Below are 21674 nucleotides of genomic sequence, written 5' to 3'. Positions count from 1 at the left end.
TCTGCATTTCTTTCATTCACCCTATTTTTACCTGTGTTCAATTATGCCTTGCACCACAGAGTAATTGCAGAGTAATTAGCATATTTAATCAGCCACAATTGACATATAATTACAATTAAACTTAATTATTCCAGTTGGGTATACACATCATTATTAGACTTTGCAAAGGTTAACACTGAGCAGCCCAGATATTTTTATTGTTGCTCACTTTCTCCAGTAACTACCCATACTCATTTTCACTTACCAACCAACAACCACCTTTTTGGTCTTCTTCATGGCCTCTAGGATTAACTTCTTATGGAATTTATAAGGTGCCCAATGATATCGCTAAGCATAGTCCTACTGCCACTGTGCTCCTCCTAATCCACTGGCTCCACAGCAGGCCTTGTCTGAACAGGCCAGTCATACAACAAAATCATATTTTATGCTTATGTAAAACCTTTCAGCTGAAGTGTTTCGCAAACAATCTCTACCAATATGCCTGGATGACAGGTAGATGCAACTATTTGCACATGAAAAGTCTAGACGAGTTGGGAAGCACAGTACAACTTCTACCAATTGGTTACCTATAAAAACCAAGCAAAAAATGTTAAACACAACCATTGATCTCCCCTCTCCCTGTCAATGATTCGTATCTATGAGCTTTGAATTGGAGGGATTAGCAGTTATCCCTATTGATTTGACAGCCAGCCCTTTTCTAACATGTCTGCAATTGATAGCATACAAACTAGTCTGGTAGTTAGAGTGTGAAGGCATGAGTTTTGGCTTCTGGTCTCCCTTCTGAAACTGATGTGTTGTGTGACTTGGGTCAGTCATGTTGCTTCTCCGTCTGTTACCTTTTATGAAAAACAGGGAAATATTTAATATTTTATTTGCTGTAAAGCAGTGGTAAGTATCTTTATTTTCAGAAAAAAACAAAACAAAATGAAATATTGTTATATATTCACTTCTAATCTGTGTAAAACTACTGCTTTGTGTTGGCAGGTTTACTACGTAAAAATCTATTTTACTGATAAAGTAGAGGATTTTAGCTTTACCTTCTGAAGTATGCTTTATCTACTTAAACTGCACAGATTCTGAGTAATGTCACTGAAATCTAGATCTGGTGTTTTGGCCACGAAAGTGCTCTCCTTTTTCAATCCATGTAACAGACATCCTTTGAGAATGCAACGTCACCTGAGTTGTACTGACTTTGGCCAATTCTGTTGCTTGAGGTGAGAACAAAAGCCATCAGCGCAATGTACAGAACTTTGCATTTATGGTACAAAAATACATATGCAATTTCTTGAATGAAGCAGTTTGATGGAAAAATAAATATTTAATATTCAAAGAGCTACCCACCAGCACTTCTATTTTGGGGAAGAAAATGTACCTATCTAAAATTCTGCCAAATATCCTCTTCATAAATTACATCCTGTATACACAACCAAAAGTGAAAATAACTGTAATCACAGAAAGAAAAAGTAAGATTGCTGGTGGGTTTTAAGTGTGTTATTGCAGAGCAAAACTGTAGGTTGTTTTACACTATCTTGACTTGTGTGCAGCTGTACTATATGTTGCAAGTATTTTCCTTCTTATAACCAATCTTTATTTAACAGTGTCTTCTGCTTTACAGCATGCACTTAGTTTTAAGTAGCAGTAATAGTTTGTGCAGAGGTATCTGGATCACTTGCAGCAGAAACCAAATTGTTCCAGTGCCCTCTATTAACAGGGTTGATCCGCTGTCTGTAAAAGGGGAGGAAAAAACAAGTAGACTCAAATTATTGACTGTATTAATCTTTCTTTAGTCTTAGCTTGTGTTGAGGAAAATGAAGTTATTACAAGCTTGACTGTTAACTACAGAGTGAACAGCTTCGAGAGAGTGAAAGCTGGATTCTCTTACATCATCTCAAGCTGTGTTAGCAAACTCTAGTTGCAACACTACAAAATGCTGCCCTCAGTTACATCTTTGCAACCCCAGCACAGACGACAGTCAAACAACTGTCTTAGAGCTCAAGAGAGGAAAACGTAAACAAACCGTAACAGAACTATGATAGACCTTTATTCCGTCCTACAACAGAACCTTGCTAATCCTCACTCCAAAGCAGAGAACTACTGCAGTGAGGTCTCATAACTAATAATACCTCCCTATGGTGGGGCAGATCCTCACCCGGCTCAGGAAGGGTTAAAGAGCTCCTCTGGGCATAATCAGCCTCAACCTGGTACACCTGTGAGGCTTGTCAAGCCTGCAAAGGGGTGAGTCCTTAAAAAAGGAGGATCCAAACCCAGGCTGAGGTTGGCACTGAAGTGAGTAAAGCTTGATCAGGGAGCTCCCTAAGCCCACCAACCAGGTCCTGTTTATCAGGAAAGCTGCTGAATTGCCTCTGCTGTCCGGTCCCCTTTAAAGAAGTAGAGGGGCCATCTTTGCTTAGCTTTCCTTTTAAGAGCCCAGGGCCCTCGGACTAGGTCCTTTGGCCATACAAAGAGTTAGGACCCTAGTCCCCTCCACACGCCCTACTGACCTTTTGCCATGTATGGAACTACAGGGTGAGCCCAGACTGTTTTGTGAGCTGCAGGTCTATTTGGTTTGCTTTTTTTCATCTGGACTGCATTAGGCCCCCTGGAAGGGAGCAGCTAGCTGGAGGAATATGCCCCGAACTCCCAACCAACTCTACAGCAACATCCACAGCGAGGGAAGGATATCTGGGGCAACAGGGGCACCAACCATCACCCTCGGGGGTGACCTAGTGGTACAACATACTAGGCTAGCTCTTAATGCTTTTCAGTCATAGCTCTCAAAGCACTTGACAAAGGAGGTAAGCCTCATGAGGCACGGGGTGATGAAGTGACTTGTTTGAGGTCACCCAGCAATCCAGCAACAGGAGTGGGACTAGAACCTACCGGGGCACCTGGGACCCTCTCCACAAAGGTAGACTACCACCTCCTTTCGTTCCTACAAACTATGCAACAGCACCAGAACATGATCTCTTATAAATAGACCTAAACTGCACTTACCTAAGTAAGAGAACAAGTGACCCTAGTAGGAGTGCCTACCACTCGTTAATGTATTTAGCCTCCTAATACCCCAGGCAGGTAGGGAAGTGCTATAAGCCCCATTGTACAGACGGGTAACTGAGACAATGATTAATTAAGTGACTTTGCCAAAGTTTGTAGCAGAACAGGGAATTGAACCCAGTTCTCCTAAGTCCAGGCTCTGGCCTTCATCTCAAGAACTATCTTCCTTCCCAGGAGGCAGGATTTGGGCCCTCACTTAATTGTCAGGAGTCAGTAATTTATACTGGGTCTCCTGTTCAATTAGTGAGGTTCTACCGTATACCAATGTTAATATATCACTAACTTCATGCTGCCCATAGTACATTTCACTTACAGTAAGTATACATCCCGCTCCAGGTTACTCAGATAACGGTGTGTTTCACACTGGTAAAGTGACCGGTATCTAGTATTCCACTTGCACTTTTCTTGTTTTGTGATGTCATAGCGACCAACACCAACTGGGTTCTGAAAAAAGAAAGTCAGACATGGTTCTGCATCGTTAAAGATGCAGTTATACACATACCAGTGAAGTTCTGCCTGTGACTACAGTGGCAACAGGATCAGGGCCTCAGTTTGAAAACAAGAATCTGGAATATTGAACAACAATCACCACCACCACCTCTTGTATTTGAGAATGGAAGAATTAGGGCCTGATCCTTCCATTTAGGTTCAGAGTCTACACAACAACCATCATAATCAGATCCTACAGTTCCAATTTCCCTGAAGACGTTGGGCACCATTCCCTTGAAATGTGATTTTCCCCAACAGCCTAGAACTTAGCTCTAGTCAAGTTATAGCAATGTTACCACTGTAATTTAATCTGTGGAGTTCCTGCATCAATTACAAAGAATTCTTCATCCTTTGATCTTTTTCAAATTGCCTGTTGCCTGCTCTTCCGCATAAAGGCAGGAAACTGCATGGGAGTCTGCTCCTCATCCCTAACCATAGGGACTACTTCACATTAAAGCTTTTCCTGGCTTCTTTGAGCCCTTCAGGCTTTGTTCTACTTCACTAAGGGAAACTTGAGACGATTATTACTACAGATGACATAAGAAAGAGCATTAAGGGAAGGCGCAGTTACCAGCACCATCCCTTCAGCACTCTGCTGCTAAAAGAACATTCCTGAAATACAATCACTTGGCTGGAGAGCAGTAACCACTTGGTACACGGCATAACTGATGAGGGAGGAGAAAGATGTGCAGGGAATTTTAGCTAAGGAGGCAGAGCTAAACCTCTTTCTCTTATAAAAAGTACCACAGAGTCTCTAATGTCCATACCAACGATGTTGTTTCCAGTGTTGTTGTAGCTGTGTTGGTCCCAGAATATGAGAGAGAAAAGGTGGGTGAGGTAACAGCTTTTATTGAACCATCTTCTGTTGGTGAGAGACAAGCTTTTGAGCTGCACAGAGCTCTTCAGCGCTGAAGAAAAGGCTTGTATAGCTTGAAAGCTTGTCTGTGTCTCTGAAACCTGTTTATGGACAAAGCTGTGGAGCAGAATTCTTTGAGTTAGAAGGATTTAGACCTCCAGTGGAAAGATCAGTAAAGGGTATGAGTGTGTCATGGAAGAAGAAGACAGCATGAATATTTTCATGCACCTACATCTATTCCTACCATAGATTTTCCACTCACCGTGTTTCCAATAAAGAGGCGGTATGCTTTCCTGTCAACTCTTTTTGCAGATGACCAAAATGGAGGTTGATTGAAGTATTCTGATCGCTCCACGGGTTTTGGATCATGTGAGCCTGGCCCTACAGCATACTACAACAAAGTGACCACCGGTAAATCATTGCTGTACTTACGTATGTACCTAACTCACGCTTAAAGTTAGGCGCCTGCTTAAGTATCTTGCTGAACTGGAGCCTCAGTTAATTCTGTTGTATTCTTCTAGTAGCCACAGAACTGAGAGGCTGCTTCGTGAGAAGTATTAAGTGCAGGAAACAGTCATGGCTGTGCTGCAATGATGGGAATAAACACACCAGAAATGTGAGAGACAAAAGGAGCAGCATGCTGGAAATGAGACGGTCGCTTGTGCTAAGCCTCCAACCTGCTATTTGCATTTGGAATTCAGTAGAGTGACCCACCACTCCTTTGTTAACAACTGTGGTGTAGATATCCACCTTTACTCATATGCAACATCCTGTCATATAGGCGTGGTATGGGCCTGCCCCTTCTCCTGCTCCCATTGAATTCAGAGGGAGCTTTGCAATGCAGCTTGAATCTGAAATGGGTCTATGCAAAAAAACTACTTTGTTTGCCAGAATGGTGACAGGGAATGGCTCACTTGATGATTACCTGGTGTGCTCATTCCCTCTGAAGCATCTGGCATTGGCCACTGTCAGAGGACAGGATACTGGGCTAGATGGACCTTTGGACTGACCCAGTATGGCCTTTCTTATGTATGTTCTTATGTTCTCCTTACTTCAACCAACGTATTCCCCATGTGAATTCAGTATCATATTGGCTGATGTTTGTGACTGTCAAATTGTTAACTACTCTTTAATCCTTTTAGCCATGAACACCCAACACAGCTGAGAGACAGTGATCTGGATTCTAGTCCTTCTCATGTACCAACAAAACCATTAGTTAAATTCCAGTGATAGATCTTTATTGTTGATGATGTATGAAGAAGAAAGAACTCAGTTTGACCTTCAGGTCCCAGGTGAGTTTGCAATGTGGGTGGTTAGATTAAACTATCTTTTCACTTATAATCTGAGCAGATTTGATCTGGAATCACTGGGAGCCTCTAACCATCGAACCCCATGATGTTACTGTAAGCAGAGTCAGGATGAGCCCCACCCTGACATCTGGTGGTAAATTATGGGGAGTGCAGAAAGAAGTTTAAAGTGTTGCATTGGTATTTTGGTTATTTGCATCAGCACTCCCACCCCACTTAGCATACCGCAAAGCAGCCTGGGATGGTTATTTTCACAGCTGTGGGAGCCCCAATTTCATTGTTATTGGGGCAGGAGCAATAAAATGTTGTCACCCCGATTAAGTGAATGAGGAACTACAAAACTGTCTTATGATAGAGGGTTTCATTATCAATTAAATAGCACTTGCTAGACAAGGGACATGGGTTCCAAAACCCAGTCAAGGGAGAGAGGCTGGGGACAGATATCTGTACTGGGTGGTGCAGGCTTCTTGTGTGAGCCAGAAGCACCAGTTCCACCTGTGCCTCTCTCCACTGTGGAATGTCAGAGTTAATTTTTGATTCCCTTAAGAATCTAGATACAGGTTACTGAGCTGAACTCGCTGGCACTGGGGCTCCCCTACTATGAGCTGGAATCACTAAGAGCTGAAATCACTGAAGAGCTGGACTTGCTGAGCTGAGAGCACTGAGTACTGTGCTAATGAGTGGGGGAGCCTGAAGCCATACTGTGGAGCAGAGCAGCTGGCAGAGCGGAGTGGAGCAGTTTGTGCAGCCCTGGGTGAGTGGAGCCAAGCAGCTCGCGAGGACGGCTGGAGTGGCTCACAAGACAGCTGGTGGACCAGAGCAGCTGGCCGAGCGGAGCAGCCCACAGAGCAAGCGGAGCTGAGCTGTTTGCGGGGATGACTAGTGGAAGCAGAACCCCACGAAGAGGCAGGGCAGTTGGCCCCGAAACCACGTAAGGTGCCCCTTTCTACCCAGGCTGGGGAGGGGGACCTCTGCAGACAGACTCTTGAACTCTGGGGCTGCACTGACCCCAAGACAGAGACTTTTGGATTGTGGGACTTTTGGGACTGTGGGTGATTTGGGGGTTGCTGGACTCAAGGGCCCTGAGAGAAGGACATGGCCCAATTTGCTGGGGTGGGTCTTTGCTCACGGTTTGACCCATGAACTCTAGCTGAGGTATTTTCCCAATTTAATGCTTGTTGTTTATCATGTATTAAACCTTTTCTGCTACACCAAGACTCTGTGCTTGCGAGAGGGGAAGTATTGCCTCCTCGAGGCGCCCAGGGGTGTGTGTAAGATTTTCCCAGGTCACTGGGTGGGGGCTCGAGCTGGTCTGCATTACGCTGTGGGGAAGGGACCCCTATGTATTGAACCCGGCCCTTGCTGCTATTGTTTCGGCCCAGCAGAAGGGTTACATTACTTTTAATTCCTATGTTGCAAGGACTTAAGCATGTGCATAACTTTAAGCATATGCTTAAATCCCATGAAAAGCCTCTGTTTAAAGTTAAGCATGTTGTATTGTGCTTTGCTGACTGGGTTGGGATTACTCCAAATTTATTTTAAAGCTGCTGAATCAGGGGCGTAAGTAGTTACCTGAGCAACATGAGAGCACATTGCAAGATGCTGTCAGTCGGAACCATAAAAATGCCAATTGTAATGACAAGAGCTTAATTTTCAAATAACTTGTGATAAAAATAATAGATGCTAAGAAGCACTTCTTTCAAAATGCACGGCTGAGCAAATGGATGCCGCCATTTTAATTTAGCTCAAATAGCCACAACAGGGTTGGCTACCAGCGCACGTACAAGTGTGCTATGTTCTGCCAGATGCTGTCCGCCGCCCGAGGAGTTCACTTGTAGCCAAGCAACACACAGCCCGGAGAGGCTTATTGCTGCTATCAGCGTGTGGTTATTGTTACCATGCTACCTGTTAATTTCAAATTTTATTCAGAAAATGTTATGTTTATGCAATAAATCCTTCCACAGTGAACAACAGTTGGTTGTCGGAGGAGAAGGGAGTGTAAGGGACTGAATCACCTTTCCAGGGCTCCTTTGGCTATTTTGTTATTCTTTCATTATCTCCTCATGTACCGACACCTCCAGGTTTCCACTTTATTTGCACCCCTTTTCCCTGAGAATATCTCCTCAGAATCCATCCGGAACAAGGCCCAACTAGCCCTAACGCTCTCTTTTATGGGATAATGACCACATCACGCTCACCCCACCCAGGGTAATAACTAGCCTGGGAGCTATTTCACAACCCCGTTTACTTTTTTAAATGAGTGTAAAGTTTCCAGAGGTTGCAGATTGATGCTGAAGGGCAGCCAGGCTCATGGGTGCAGACAGGGAGGCCCTTGAATGCCTCTAGGTGTTTCCTCCACAGCTGCCTCCTCAGACCCTGGGCTCCTTTAAAATTGCCATGTTAGTTTAAGTCCTCAGTTGGGAGCCTTAAAACTAGCTTCCAACTCAAAAGAGCTGAGAGGAGTCAGCATGAGCGAAGGGGGAGGAATAAAGGAATCAGCTGCCTTTGTTAGTAATAATTGAGAAGTAGAAGGAAAAGATCACGAGGCTACTCATTTCCTCTCACTCCAGCCCATCCTGGGCACAGGGATTTCCCTGGTGCTTTTGGTGATGAGCTATCAGCTGGGCACTGGTGCATGGCTGTAACCCCACCCACTCAGAACATGGCTTTGGACAGCTCTGCCCCAGCCCTCCCCAGGGCAAATTTTGACTGCAGGGAGAATCCTTTGCAGGTGACCAGGAAAGGGAAGATAATGCCCTGGCAATGGCTATTCATCCTTCTATGTGAGAGCTCTGCAGACAAATCCAGCACAATCACCCCTTGTCCCAATCCAGACAGGCTGCTCTTCAGCTGCACATTTCACGTGGGGTTGTCCCAGTCCTAGAGGTCAGGTGGTTTTCCTGCCTTTCCCTTTTGCCTCACAGCAGAGCCGTAACAAGGAGTTTTTGTGCCCGAGGCAAGGGCCGGCTCCAGGCTCTTCGGCGGCAATTCGGCAGCTGGTCCCTGAGTCCCTGTTGGAGGGAAGGACCTGCCACCAAATTGCCGCCGCTGCTTCATTCATTCTTCAGCGGCAATTCGGTGGTGGGTCCCCAAGTCCCTCTTGGAGAGAAGGACCCACCGCTGAAGAATGCATGAAGCAGTGGCAACAATTCGGCGGCGGGTCCTTCCCTCTGACAGGGACTCAGGGACCCACTGCCGAATTGCCGCCGAAGAAGCGGCGGCGGTAGAGCTGCTGCCGAAGCGCCGCTGATCGCGGTAGAGCTGCGCCCCTCCACTTTGCGCGCCCAAGGCAAGTGCCTCACTCGCCTCGCCCTTGTTATGGCACTGCCTCACAGTCTCTGTCAGTGCCATGCGGTGTGTTCGCAGCAGATGGCATGCTGCACGGTAACATTTGCAGCAGAGACAGAAGAGGAAAGGAACATGGTGTCACTAACCGTGGCACGTGGACACTGGCTGAGTGTGGCCCAGAAGATCCGCTCCGTGGGGCAGCCAGGGTTCCGAGCGAGGGTGCTGAAAATACCATTTTTCTTTCTGTCCTTGGTGTCCAGCTCCTCCACAAAGCTCTTGACATTGCTGGGGCTGAGCTCGATGCATTTCTTCTAAAGAGATGAAAGAGAGGAAGAGATGTCTGCTGCTGCTGGAGAAAATGTGATGCAATTGTCTGGCAAGGCCCTGCAGGTGCCAGCCACAGGGGCTCTCCTGTATCTCTGCACTCACAGAATCCAGTCCAGTCCCCAGGTGAAGCCTGGCAGGGAGAACCCATTGACTTCAGTGGAGCTGAATAAGGCCCATAGACCCTCATTCAGAGTTCACTGACTACTAGATTCCCTTGTCAGTGACATGGATCACATCTACCCTCCTCCCTGCACAATCTCTGCCCCACCCTGGGCTCTCTAGGGCAGAGGTCTTTCCAGAGTGTAATAAATGTACTCCACTGCCTTCCGCACCCCAGCAGGTGAGAGGTATCCCCCAGGCTGCCAGGCAGGAAAGCAGCTTCCAAACAGGTTCTTAAAGGAATATCGCCTCAGAATCCATCCAGAATAAGGCAAAAATACTGCCCATAGACAATCTTGTTCATTTTAGGTCGCTGGTTTGAATCCAGCCCTAGGCCAGTAGGGAGAGGAAGCCATGAGTCCTTTTCATTGTTCGTACTAAATGAAGGGCAAACAGCAAGCAAACTAAGGCTTTGTCTACGCTACCACTTTTGTCGCTAAAACTTTGGTTGGTCGGGGGTGTGAAAAAAAACACACACACACCCCGACAGACGTGTTTCACTGACAAAAGTGCTGGTGTGGACAGTGCTATCTCAGCGAGAGGCTCTCCTGCCAACATAGCCACTGCTGCTTGTTGGGGGTGGTTTAATTACGCCAGCAGGAGAGCTTTCTCACACCGGCAAAGAGTGGCTACACAGGAGATCTTACAGTGGCACAGCTGCAGCGGTACAGCTGTGCCGCTGTAAGGTCCATAGTGTAGACATGGCCTAAGTAGCAAAAAGTAAGTTAGCTTTTTAGGGCTAGATCTTCATATAAATTGTAGCGACACTGATTTCAAAGGAGTTGTGGTGCTTTACCCTTGCTGCAGATCTGGTTCTCAGTTTTAATAATCTAAGTTGTTAATAATAACGGCAAGGACGGGTTTTAAAACTCTGCTCTCTAACCTGACAGCACCCCTCTCCTGGCAGCAACCTGTGAGAGATGTCACACCCGCAGGATTAGTTCCTACATCATTAACCAAGGCAAGGGTGTTTTACTAAAAACACAACTCTCTTACAAGGGTACGTACTTCCACAGCGTAATGTCCGCAGATAATAGGCTTTGACCTGTCTCCTGTGAAGGTGTCATATGGGCCGCGATTACTGACCACACGTTTCAACACCTCGTCTGTACTGTTTTTGAGATTATAGGTGCCTGGCCCCAAACCACTTCCCTAAAGTCAACAGGGAGCAAAAACAACCATCAGTGATCGCTCTGTTGGGGAGTGGAGTCCTAGGTTGTGCTCATTTGGAAGCCGGACACTAACTGCAGGTTTGTTGGTAGACAATTGCAACATTGCTGTTATATATTACAGTAGCACCCAGAGGCCCTCACTGAGACCAGCACCCCATTGTGCTTGGTGCTGTACAAATACTTAATGAGAAGCAGACCCTGCCCCAAAGAGCCATGTCCTGTGCTCTGCCCATGACTTTTCCCTCTCACCCATGCTGCTCACTCTTGAGTGGTCAAATAATAAATGAGTAGCCACCTGTTTGTTTCAATCGTCCATTACAAATTGCTCTCTGTACCCTCAATTAAAAGCTTCACCATCAGGATGCAAGGGGTGGTCCCTCTGCATGGCAGCCTTTAAACTAAGTGGCTTGGACCATCCCCTTTGCTTAGTCTCCATTGCGCATGGCATGGAACACTCCCAGAGTGGGGACAGTGCCACCTCTGTGGGATCCTGCACGTGCACTTCTGAGAGGGGGAAAGTGAAGAGCAGGGGAAGCAGGCATTCTCTGTGGCACCATCCCCTGCTGACCCGCTGGCTCTCTGGGCAGTAGCCGAGACCGGAGTTCAAGCTCCACTGAAACTTGAGGCTGGCTGCAAGATCTTCTGTAGATTCCCCTCCTGAGCAGCTGCGGCGGGCTCCACCAATGGCAGCACAGCCCCAGAAGGGCCAATATCAGCAGAGGGAGCCATGGAGCAGCCATTGATGCAGGCTGACTCCAGCCTCTGGGGCTTCTCTCCTCTACAGACCCTGTGAGGTTGGGAAGCCTCAGCCTCTTCAGGTGAACCTCACCGACTTTTCTTTCCCTTTCGGAAGCTGCTTGCCCAGCCTCCCCTTCACTCTCCCTCCCCTCCCCCCGCAAGGGGCACTCCAGTTTTGTGCAGCCAGGCAGTGAAAACTGCAAGCTGGCTGCATCCTCTCTAGAGAGAACCGCAAATGCTGATGCCTCCCGGAGCCTTCAGAGACATCAAAGGGCTCTTGATTGGCCAAGAGATGAAGACCATAGCCATGCTGATATGGTCCACTGTAATGAACAAGGCAGCAAAATAACCTGGGGGGGGTCAGCTCCCAGAGATCCCTCACTTTCGTTCTTTCTGGTCACTCAAGCCCTGGGCAATGGCTGGTATGCAGGTCAATACGGGAGCTGAATGAAAAACAAATAGCGCAGACTTGCCGCAGCAGTAGGTAAGACAAATTTTTCGGTTTTGCTGTCCATTATCCCTTGAGAGTTTGCCGAGCGTCTCTCCTTCTCGTCAATCAGGGCATAAGGGTTTCCATTCTTGCCATAAGTCCCAGGGCCAGGGTGGCAATCCTGCAGAAATAAGAGGGAGAGGATTACGAACAAAAATGGATACAACTACCAATGAAGAGCCAGATTCTGCCATTCAAGCCTATTAAAAGCAGTGATTCTTTGTAATTCAGTAGTGTCCAGAGGTCTTAACTGAGATCTGGGCCCTCCGGAGCTAGGTAATGCACACACATCCAAAGCCTCAGTCTCTGCCCTGCAGACCTTCCTATCCATTAGGCATTTCTCTGTGGAGACGTGCTGCCCCAGGGAGGCACTGTGCCTCGTAGGAACCCAGGGACTGCAATTGTCAGTGGTGGTAATACTAACAATACATCAGGCGAGCGCAAAGCACTTCTCAGTCTTTGATGTCCTCGGCACACCCCTGTGAGGCAGGGCAGGGCTGTCATCCGCATTGTACAGATGAGGGAGAGGCACAAAGAAGCTAAGAGACTTGCCCAAGGGCTGAAGAGGAACAGGAAGTAGATCCTGGGTCTCCCAAGTCCTAGTGCCCTGGACAATCCTTCCACCATGGCCCCCGAGTGAAGGAATACAAGGGAAAGAAGGTTCCATGGGGGTGTTGCCCGGGCACACTATGCTCTAGATGGCTAAAGAGAATCCCAGTAAGGAATACCAAAGCTCCCCCTTTAAAGCAGATCAGACAGCATCCCCTCCATGCAAACGGGCTCCATTTGGACCTGGACGGCAGCTGCTCCCCAACTCTAGATTAGAGTCAAATCTCATTGGCCTCCAGGCCGTGAAGCCTGCAGCACAGAATTAAGTTCTGGGTCTTTATGATACCTGTACAATTGCCACCCTGTTTGTGCTTTTATTTCTGGGGTGAATATGACCCTCTACTCCTTTCCTATTGGAATCAAAAGATAATTGGTTCTAAATTCAGCCACTACCCAATACTTAGACAGAATGATTCATCCCTAGATTTCAAAGCCCTTTGCAAAGAGGATTATTGTTTTACAGATGGGCAAACTGAGGCACAGGGCAGTGACACAACTTGTCCCAGGACAAAAATGAATGTATGGCATAGCCTAGAATAGAATCTCTGGGTGAAATCTTGGCCCCACTGAAGTCAATGGCAAAGCTCCCATTGATTTTAATGGAGCAGGATTTCATCCCCACATCTCTTCACTCCCAATCCACTGGCTCAGGCTGCCTCCCTACAGTTTGGCAGTTCTTGCCAGGTACAGATTGCTACATTCTGTATATGAAGGATAATCAAGTACAATCTTTGCACCTCTCCAAGCAAATAAAGGGAAATCTGGCCTTTTGGAAGGTTCTTGATTAAAAAAACCTGAAAAGATACTAAGGCGAATTAGAAATGAAATCTCTAACTATGAAATTAGGAATTTTGTAACTTCATTGGCCACCAGCACCGGCAGATCTGTTGCAAGTACAGTAAGCTGTGATTCACACAAGCTCCCACTGCGCGTCACTCTTGATTCACACATACAATTGTAAAATCAGCAGTCATGTGGCTATGCAACAGATCCGAGTATTAACACAACATTCTACAGCTGTGGCGACCCAGGATATTTGACTGTTGTTCAGGTCCTATGGAGGAGGGATGTTCCACTGAAATGACCTAGTTTTTAATTTCTTCTGCCAGGCAGTGCAGATGGCAAAAGTGGCCAGCCTGAAGGGTTAGAAAGCGGGTGATGCCTACTAGCATTCTGCCCCACAGCCTGGTGGAACTAGAAGTCATTACTAGGGAGTTCTGGGGCTAGTAGAGTATTTGCAGAGTATTATTCCATAGAAAAGCTATTTTAAAAATGAACTATCACTATCCTGTGTATATGTGGGATTCATAGAAGATAGGACTTGTATGTAAATGTGTGTGCACCCTATACATACACTAACACACTGATACTGCCTATCAAGTCAAGACTTAGGCCACGTCTATACTTACCCGCCGGGTCGACGCGGCGAGTTCGACTTCTCGGAGTTCGAACTATCGCGTCTGATCTAGACGCGATAGTTCGAACTCCGGAAGCGCCGAGGTCGACTCCGGTACTCCACCGCGGCAGGAGGAGTTGCCGGAGTCGACCTTGGAGCCGCGGAGTTCGCTTCCGCGGCGTCTGGACGGTAAGTCATTCGAACTAGGGTAGTTCGAATTCAGCTACGTTATTCACGTAGCTGAATTCGCGTACCCTAGTTCGAACCAGGGGCTGTGTGTAGACCAGGGCTTAGAGAGTATGATGATGGGCATTACAGAAATATCTACAATACACACTGATTGGCTAGACTGCAGTCTATACACACAAACATACGGGCTCAGTCCCAGAACTATACCTTACACGGAACGCCCCAGTGAAATCAGTGTAGGTCCCACATAAACAGGGCACCTAAATAACGTGAAATAGAAAACACTGATATTGTGGTTCAGTTTTTCCCTGGATCAGTGATCTCTTATCTGCTCCCTTTGAATAACTCCCTTGTTAGTTAGGATGATTTTAGCTGGGCTATCACCAGGCTGTGTCAGGCACCGACGAGCAGAATGCAGCTTTCTTTAACCCTGTTAGTGGTAACATCATCCAAATCAAACAACTGGGAAATTGAACAGCAATCAGGAAGCATAGCTGGGCATTGGCCCTTATTATTTCTTGCGCCCCCTACTGTACTTTTAAATGTTGCACAGTTGTAAAAGGGACTTGTTTTGGCCCCAAAAAGTGCGTATCATATTATTAGGTGATCCAATAATAATATTTAGCTCTGCAACAAGAGGTACCAGATTATCTACCTTATATGTTTCTTGTCAAGTTACTGCAGTATCTATTGCTTGAATCCAGTACATACCCTAATGAAGTCTCTAAACCTCTCTTCTCCAGTGTCACAAATACCTCTAATACTTGACGGTCGGGTCTCTTGCAGAAAATCTTTGATGTTGTAAGTTCCTGGGCCCAGTTTTTCTTTCTTATTGAGAAAAAGATTTTAAAGGTTTAATAGCAACAAAAACGGGATTCTAATTTACCCATGCAAATCACAGCACCTCTAGTTCAATCTATCCCGTGTCACTTAACAGTTGAAAGATTAAACCACAGAAACAGTCAGATTTCTTGTCCACACATAGGGAAAAAAGTCAAATTCAGATCTCACCAGAAACTTGCTCTTCTTCAACGTCTCCTTAAAATTAAAATGGGGCATCTGGGTAAGTCGTGCCGCTTCCTGTGCTTTGGCCCAGCCAGAATTTGAAGCCTTCTCCTGCAGCACAGAGGAGCTAAAGCTTCCATGGTCAATATTGTAGGTGCCTGGGCCCAACTTTCTGCCCTAAAATGAAGTGTAAGGTTAAAACTAAAGGCTTGATTTACCATTGAGTTAAGCCAGTTTTACACTGATGCATCACCATTGAAAAATGGAGTTCTACAGTGGTGAATCAGGCCCTAAGAATTCTAATCATATTGTTTGCAAATTCTCCTTACTACAGGCAAATAGAGAAAGTCAGTGGAGCTATAACAAGCTACACCAGCTGAGGATCTGCGCCCACAGATTCCTAGCACGTTGGATAAATTGCTGACACAGGAAATCTACTCAAAGATTCTGTAAGTACACATTCTACTGAGAAGTAAATTACATTGGAGAGAGCCTCATCCTATATCATGAACATCAACAGGAGTTTTGCCATTGATTTCATTGCCATTGGACCTACATTAAATGGACTGGTTAGATTAGATTCAGTGATATTATCAAATTAATTTGAAAGCAGCAGAATGGATCCATTCGGATTTTTCATGGAAATTGAATTCTGGAAAAAGAATCTAAACGTGTAATTTTTAGTTAAGTTCTGCATCTGGAGCTGAATAAGTGTTTGTTTTGTACATAAAATAGAGAGACAGACTCACCAACTCCGAAGAGACCTTTTTGCAGTAGGGCGCCTGTGTGTATGTACCAGGTTTCTTACACTTTGGATAAACTGCAGACACATCAAATCTAGCGGAGGATGATGTAAATATACAGTAAATTTTGAGTTAAAGCAGGACTAATTTTACAAACATAGGTCCTGGTCCTGTGAACATTTAGGACTTGATCCAATGTCTATTGTAGTCTGTAGAAAGGGTTTCACGGACATCAATAGATGTATCAGGCCCTTAGTACTGGACTGCTCAGTACTGCAAAGACACACGTGCTTCATTTTGTGAGTAGTCCCATTAAATTCAGAGGGATTATTCATGCTTAAAGTGAAGCATATGCAGAAATCTTTGCAGGTTTGGGGCCTAAATGCTTTCTGCAGTGCGTAACCTCCTGAATGTCAATGGGATGATTACTCACTAGAGCAGGGGTAGGCAACCTATGGCATGTGTGCCAAAGGCGGCACACGAGCTGATTTTCAGTGGCACTCACACTGCCCGGGTCCTGGCCACCAGTCTGGGGGGCTCTGCATTTTAATTTAATTTTAAATGAAGCTTCTTAAACATTATTAAAACCTTATTTACTTTACATACAACAATAGTTTAGTTATATATTATAGACTTATAGAAAGAGACCTTCTAAAAACGTTAAAATGTATTACTGGCACGTGAAACCTTAAATTAGAGTGAATAAATGAAGACTTGGCACAGCACTTCTGAAAGGTTGCTGACCCTTAGAGTAAGCACAGAGCCAAAGACTAAATGTTTTCATGATCAAGGCCTTAAACTGATGTACTGTACAAATTACATACAGACACTGCTTTATCTACTACTGAAATGCAGCCACCTCTGGTGTGAGTCATGGCAGCTGTTTAACTGCACGGAGTAATGCTACAGGAATTGAAGTACAGTTTCTCCAGTGGAAACTACAGAGAGATTTTAGGTAGGCAGAAGCAAATGATCCAAATTGGAATTTGGCCAAGATAATAGAGTTAAGGGCCACTGTCAGTTTAAAAATCATGTTTTAAAACAAACAAACAAATATCCAGCCCTAATGTTATTAAAACCTCAGGCTATTAAAACAGAATTTTAAAAATCAAATTTACTGTTCACTGTGGATGCTTTTTGTTTTTCCATTTCTCTCAACTTAGACAACGAAAACAGACGGCCATTTCCACATTTTTATTTGCTTCTAGTCAATTTCCCTAAAATGGTCAGGCCCCAGTCAGATGGTGTGATGTTTGGGTTGCAAACACTATAAGGAAATGTTAATATTTTTAAAAATCCGATTGGATTTAACCTAAGTTTGGGTCAAAGTTGACCTGTTCAATGTCTTTTAACAACCGTTCTCTGTGAGATCTTTAATGACAACAAATTATTAGAACCTTGGCTTTCTGTTTCATCTGGAAGATGCCACCTTCCAGTGCCCCATTGTGTAGCCAAAACTCTTGAAGAAGTCAAAGGGAACTTGGATTCAAACCGTGGTAACACAACTATTCCCAGTAGAATTTCTGACACAAACTATATCAATAAAAATTCAGACCACATTCTTAGCTGATGTAAACTGGTGTAGCTCTGTTTTACAACAGCTGAGAAATCTGACCCTTCACTTGCCAAATTCCTCTGCATTTAAATAGATATTTCTATATTGTACAAAATAAACCAATTAAAATAAATTAATATTCATGAAGCAAGTATGCAGGTGAAAAGCAGTATATGAGGCCTTGAGCCTGCAAACTGTAATGCGATAATGCCTAGCTGTGAAAAGTCAAAGGACTTCAAAGGGATTGCTCATGTGAATCAAGTTACTCACCTGTGTAGATGTTTGCAGGATCAGGGTTTTAGTGCCGGGTTTTACAATGAAAATCCCCAAACAGGAATTAGGCATCCAGATTCATAGATTTCAAGGTCACAGGGGACTACCATGAGCTAGCAATGTTTCTGTATTTTATTAGCTGCTGCTGTGTGAGCTAAATAAACAAAATCTCTCTCTCCTGCTGTTCAGCAACCGTGAACTAGTAAAGGCGCTGCAGGCCAACAGAGTTCCAAGAGGGCACAGTGTGATTTAAGGGGTAGGTGTTGGTTCTGAATAAATAACAGGGGTCATTTTAAATAAGGAGGAGAAGCCGGGAGAAACCCCAATCAATGTATTTTAGGTTAATGAGCTGGTTAAAATTGGACCCAGTTAAAATATATTATGGCAGAGCTTGTCCAAAAGTTGTGTCTCCGTCCCTCACATGGCTTTGAAAATCTCAGCCAGTATGTGTATCATGGTGTTGTTAAAAACGTGATTCAAAATCCTGAAATATACACTACGTACCTGGAGACATATGATTGTACTGATTTAAAAAATATACAGTGAAAGCAAAATCACTGAGCACAGGGCCACACTGGGATGCAGTCTGACGCAGCTATGCTGGGCTATAAGGGGGAGTATGATCCCCCAAACCCACCCTGTGCAGCCTCCCTGGATCACTCGTCTCCGTGCAGAGAAAGAGAGCAGAGTTTTTGCAAGACCACTGGATCCCACCCACGTGGAAGTGGGCAGACACGGGTGGGAAGTGGGCAGTGCCTTCACTCCACTCCCCTGGGTACCAGCTACCGCAGCTGAGCCAGCATGGGGGGGAAGTGACCTGCACGGGGTAAGGGGCTGTTGCAGATTGCTTCCCCGCAGGAGCAAGTGGGGAGCGGGAAGGAAATGTGGCTTCTTGGGGCTCCTCCTGGGGTAGCATGGCTCAGCTCAGCACCACCCCTCACATGTGGCTGTGCCTAACAGGGCCGCCCAGAGGATTCAGGGGGCCTGGGGTCTTAGGCAGTGGGGGGCCCCTGCCGCCGAAATGCCGCCAAAGACCCGGCACTTTGGCGGTGGGTCCCAGGGCGGAAGGACCCCCGGCTACCGAAGACCCGGAGTGGAAGAAGCTCCAGGGGCCCGGGCCCCGCGAGAGTTTTCCGGGGCCCCCGGAGCGAGTGAAGGACCCCGCTCCAGGGGCCCCAAAAAACTCTCATGGGGGCCCCTGAGGAGCCTGGGGCAAATTGCCCCACTTGCGCGCCCCCCCCCCCCCCCCCCCGGGGCGGCCCTGGTGCCTAATGGCTCAAGCTTAGCCTCTGGGAAGCAGAGATCGGAGCGTGTACTTTTAAAAAATACTGTCAGTCATACGTCAGCCCGTGTAAAACATCAGGTGTGGCATGTAGTATTTTGAAATGAAATTCATTTTTACCTAGAATAGGGGAAGTCATAAAGATAGCCAGGGTCAGCCAAAAATCCAGGGCCCCTCAAACCTGCTGGTTTATTTCTGAAAGAAAGGACTTCTCAGAGAAAGGGGTCCTGGCTTGTTGGATCCATTCAGTCAGGTTACAGTAACCCACTACTCTATAGGCAAAATATCCTGCAGGAGCTTGTAAGCACGAACGTGTGTGTGTGTGTGTGTGTGTGTGTGTGTGTGTGTGTGTGTGTGTGTGTGTGCACGACTCGTATGAAGAAGGAGTCTGCTGTGTGTTTCAGAAACATGTCAAATCTCATTTCTGTTTCCTTGGAAACTCCCCCATTCAGAGTATCACAGCTTGACAGAGTCCTGCATGTGGGTGCATGGACACGTGTGCATGAACTCTCCGTGTGTAATAAGCATGTGAACTTGTGAATGCATGTGTGTATGTGATGGCTGCATGGCCAGGTGTGTGTGATCTGTGTGCCAAGGGGCGTGAGATCTCTTGACTGCAGGACTGTGTGTGTGTGAGATCTCTGTGTGCCGGGGTGTTTGGGGGACAGGGGAGAATGTGTGTGCAGATGATCCAGAAGCTGAGAGTCAGACAGGGGCTGAGCCAAGTCAGCTGCAGGCTGAGCCTGTGCCCTCTGAAGCCTCCTCTGGGTGACTCTTACCTGACTGTCTGAGTGCCGAAGGGGGCACCTGTAAAGCCCTTTGCTGCCATTCTCTGCTCCCTGGGGATGGAGGGAGCCCCCCTCCCCCAGTGGCACAGCTTCCAGCCGCTCCAGAACACTGCTGCCATGACAACCCCATACACTTGTTGCCTTTCTGTTCCCATGAAGGCCGAGCTTCCAGGCAACCCATTGCATTGGGGGTGGGGGCCTCTGGCTCAAAGCCTCCTGTACCTGTTACAGCTGTTTTAGGCCCTGTCAGGGTTGGGGAGAGGAATGCAGCCGTTCTGAGCTCACTGTTTGATCCTTGGTTAGTTTTGATGCATTACATTTCATCAGCTGTGCACGGGCTCGGCGAGCAGACGTGCTCCTTGCCCAGATGTGCACGGGCTCAGCAAACAGACATGCCCCTGGCCTGGATGTGCACGGGCTCGGAGAGCAGATGTGCCCCTTGCCCAAACGTGCATGGACTCAGCAAACAGACGTGCCCCTTGCCCGGACGTGCACAGGCTCGGTGAGCAGACGTGCCCCTTGCCCGGATGTGCACGGGCTAGAAGGACAGACATGCATCTTGTCTGGATACTCACAAGGCTCAGAGGCAGACGTGCACCTTACCTGAACATGCACCAGCTCAGAGAGCAGATGGCCCTCTCAGCAGACATGCCTGGGGCTCGGAGAGCAGACGAAACCCTCGGCTGATGGGCCAGGGGCTCGGAGAGCAGACGAACCCCTCGGCTGATGGGCCAGGGGCTCGGAGAGCAGACGAACCCCTCGGCAGATGGGCCTGGGGCTCGGAGAGCAGACGGACCCTTTGCACAAGGCCTTTTTAGAAAGTGGAAAGCCAAAGCAGCATGAATAGGAAATCTGTATTGCAGAGCCCCTAATTATCCTTGTACAGCCCCACAGAGCCCATAGGACTGAAAAGCAGAGCTCTTGTCGACCCACCCGTGCTGGTTCTGCCCATCAGCTGAAGGCTGTGGTCATTACTGGGACCAAATTGCTATTTCTTAACACTGGTTTGTAGGCTGTTCAGGTATCGCTCCAGGCTCCAGCTCGGAGGTGCATATCTGAGGGTCACCCAGCAGCAGCGCTAGTAGAGTGCAGCTGATCCTCATTAAAAACACACTCTGGCTGGCCCAGAATGGATCCGCCAAGGGGTGGGAAGAGTACATGAGTCTCCTCCACTCCTGCCTTCCTGCCCAGGGGCCAGCCACAACGCTCTCAACCCTGCTCACGCCCCCTGGTGAAAGGTCGAGGGTGAGCCGGATCCAGGCTCTCACACCACCCAGCTGAACCAGCCTGCTGCGCCCTCTCATGGCGGGGCTGAAGCCAGTGGGGAAAGCCTGGGCTGGCTGCCCCCTCCGCTCTGGCCAGCTGAGCCAGCCTGTGCAGAGCCCCAGGGGAGGGACTGTGACTGCAGCACCGCCCCTCCACTTCCTGAGCAGAGCGTTTCTGGCTTCAAACGCCTGGATCTGGTCCAGAAGCGGCTCCGCTGTGCAGTCCGTGATCAGGCTCGGCTACCGATCCGTTCTGATGGGGGTTTGGAGTAAGGGAATCAGGATTTGGGCCAGGCTGTTTATTGTCAAAGGCATTTTATGGCCTGGAGCGAAACACACAACGAACGTTAACACACTACGGAATACAAACCAAGGAAGGGAAATGGGAGTATGGGACTGATCGCTCCAGGCCGCACTGCGAGGAGGAGCCCAGCCCTGCCCCTGCCGCTGCCCCTGCCCTGCCAGGACAACAGGCAAGAATGGATCCAGCACTTTTCTGTTTTGGATTCGCTGACAGTCCTGGCCAAGCAGGCCCTTGACAAATGACAGGCGTCGCTAGGTGCCTCTCCCAGTCAGGACTCCTCCCAGGCTGCATGTGAATCAGCTAAACCAGAATTGCAGGTTTGAGAGAGCGGCAAACATTGTGAGAGAGGAGGAGGGAAAGGCTGGGACTGGGAGACGCCACCGCA

General features: G+C 47.2%; 1 protein-coding gene across 1 annotated transcript; it reads right to left on the bottom strand.

The window, feature by feature from the left end:
* Nucleotides 1-208: 208 nt before the first annotated feature.
* LEXM (lymphocyte expansion molecule) lies at nt 209-19824 on the bottom strand. The gene is made up of 10 exons (XM_045028294.1): nt 19712-19824; nt 15829-15916; nt 15086-15256; nt 14786-14902; nt 11864-12001; nt 10489-10632; nt 9141-9305; nt 4662-4790; nt 3368-3498; nt 209-1725 (listed from the first exon to the last, which is right to left on the bottom strand). The coding sequence occupies exons 1-10, from the start codon at nt 19759-19761 to the stop codon at nt 1629-1631; spliced, it is 1230 nt and encodes a 409-aa protein (XP_044884229.1). The 5' UTR covers nt 19762-19824; the 3' UTR covers nt 209-1628.
* Between the last annotated feature and the right edge of the window lie 1850 nt (nt 19825-21674).

Source organism: Mauremys mutica, chromosome 8, assembly GCF_020497125.1.
Source record: "Mauremys mutica isolate MM-2020 ecotype Southern chromosome 8, ASM2049712v1, whole genome shotgun sequence".
Lineage (NCBI taxonomy): Eukaryota > Metazoa > Chordata > Testudines > Geoemydidae > Mauremys > Mauremys mutica.
The sequence above is the reverse complement of the archived record's forward strand: the minus strand, read 5'-3'. Positions and strand labels throughout refer to the sequence as shown.

Coding starts and splice junctions, on each gene's coding strand:
- LEXM (XM_045028294.1), bottom strand. CDS start 19,761: ATGGCAGCAAAGGGCTTTACAGGTGCCCCCTTCGGCACTCAGACAGTC. Junction 15,917..19,711: donor TTCGGCACTCAGACAGTCAG/GTAAGAGTCACC, acceptor ATCCTCCGCTAG/ATTTGATGTGTCTGCAGTTT. Junction 10,633..11,863: donor TTGTCTTACCTACTGCTGCG/GCAAGTCTGCGC, acceptor TGTTGACTTTAG/GGAAGTGGTTTGGGGCCAGG.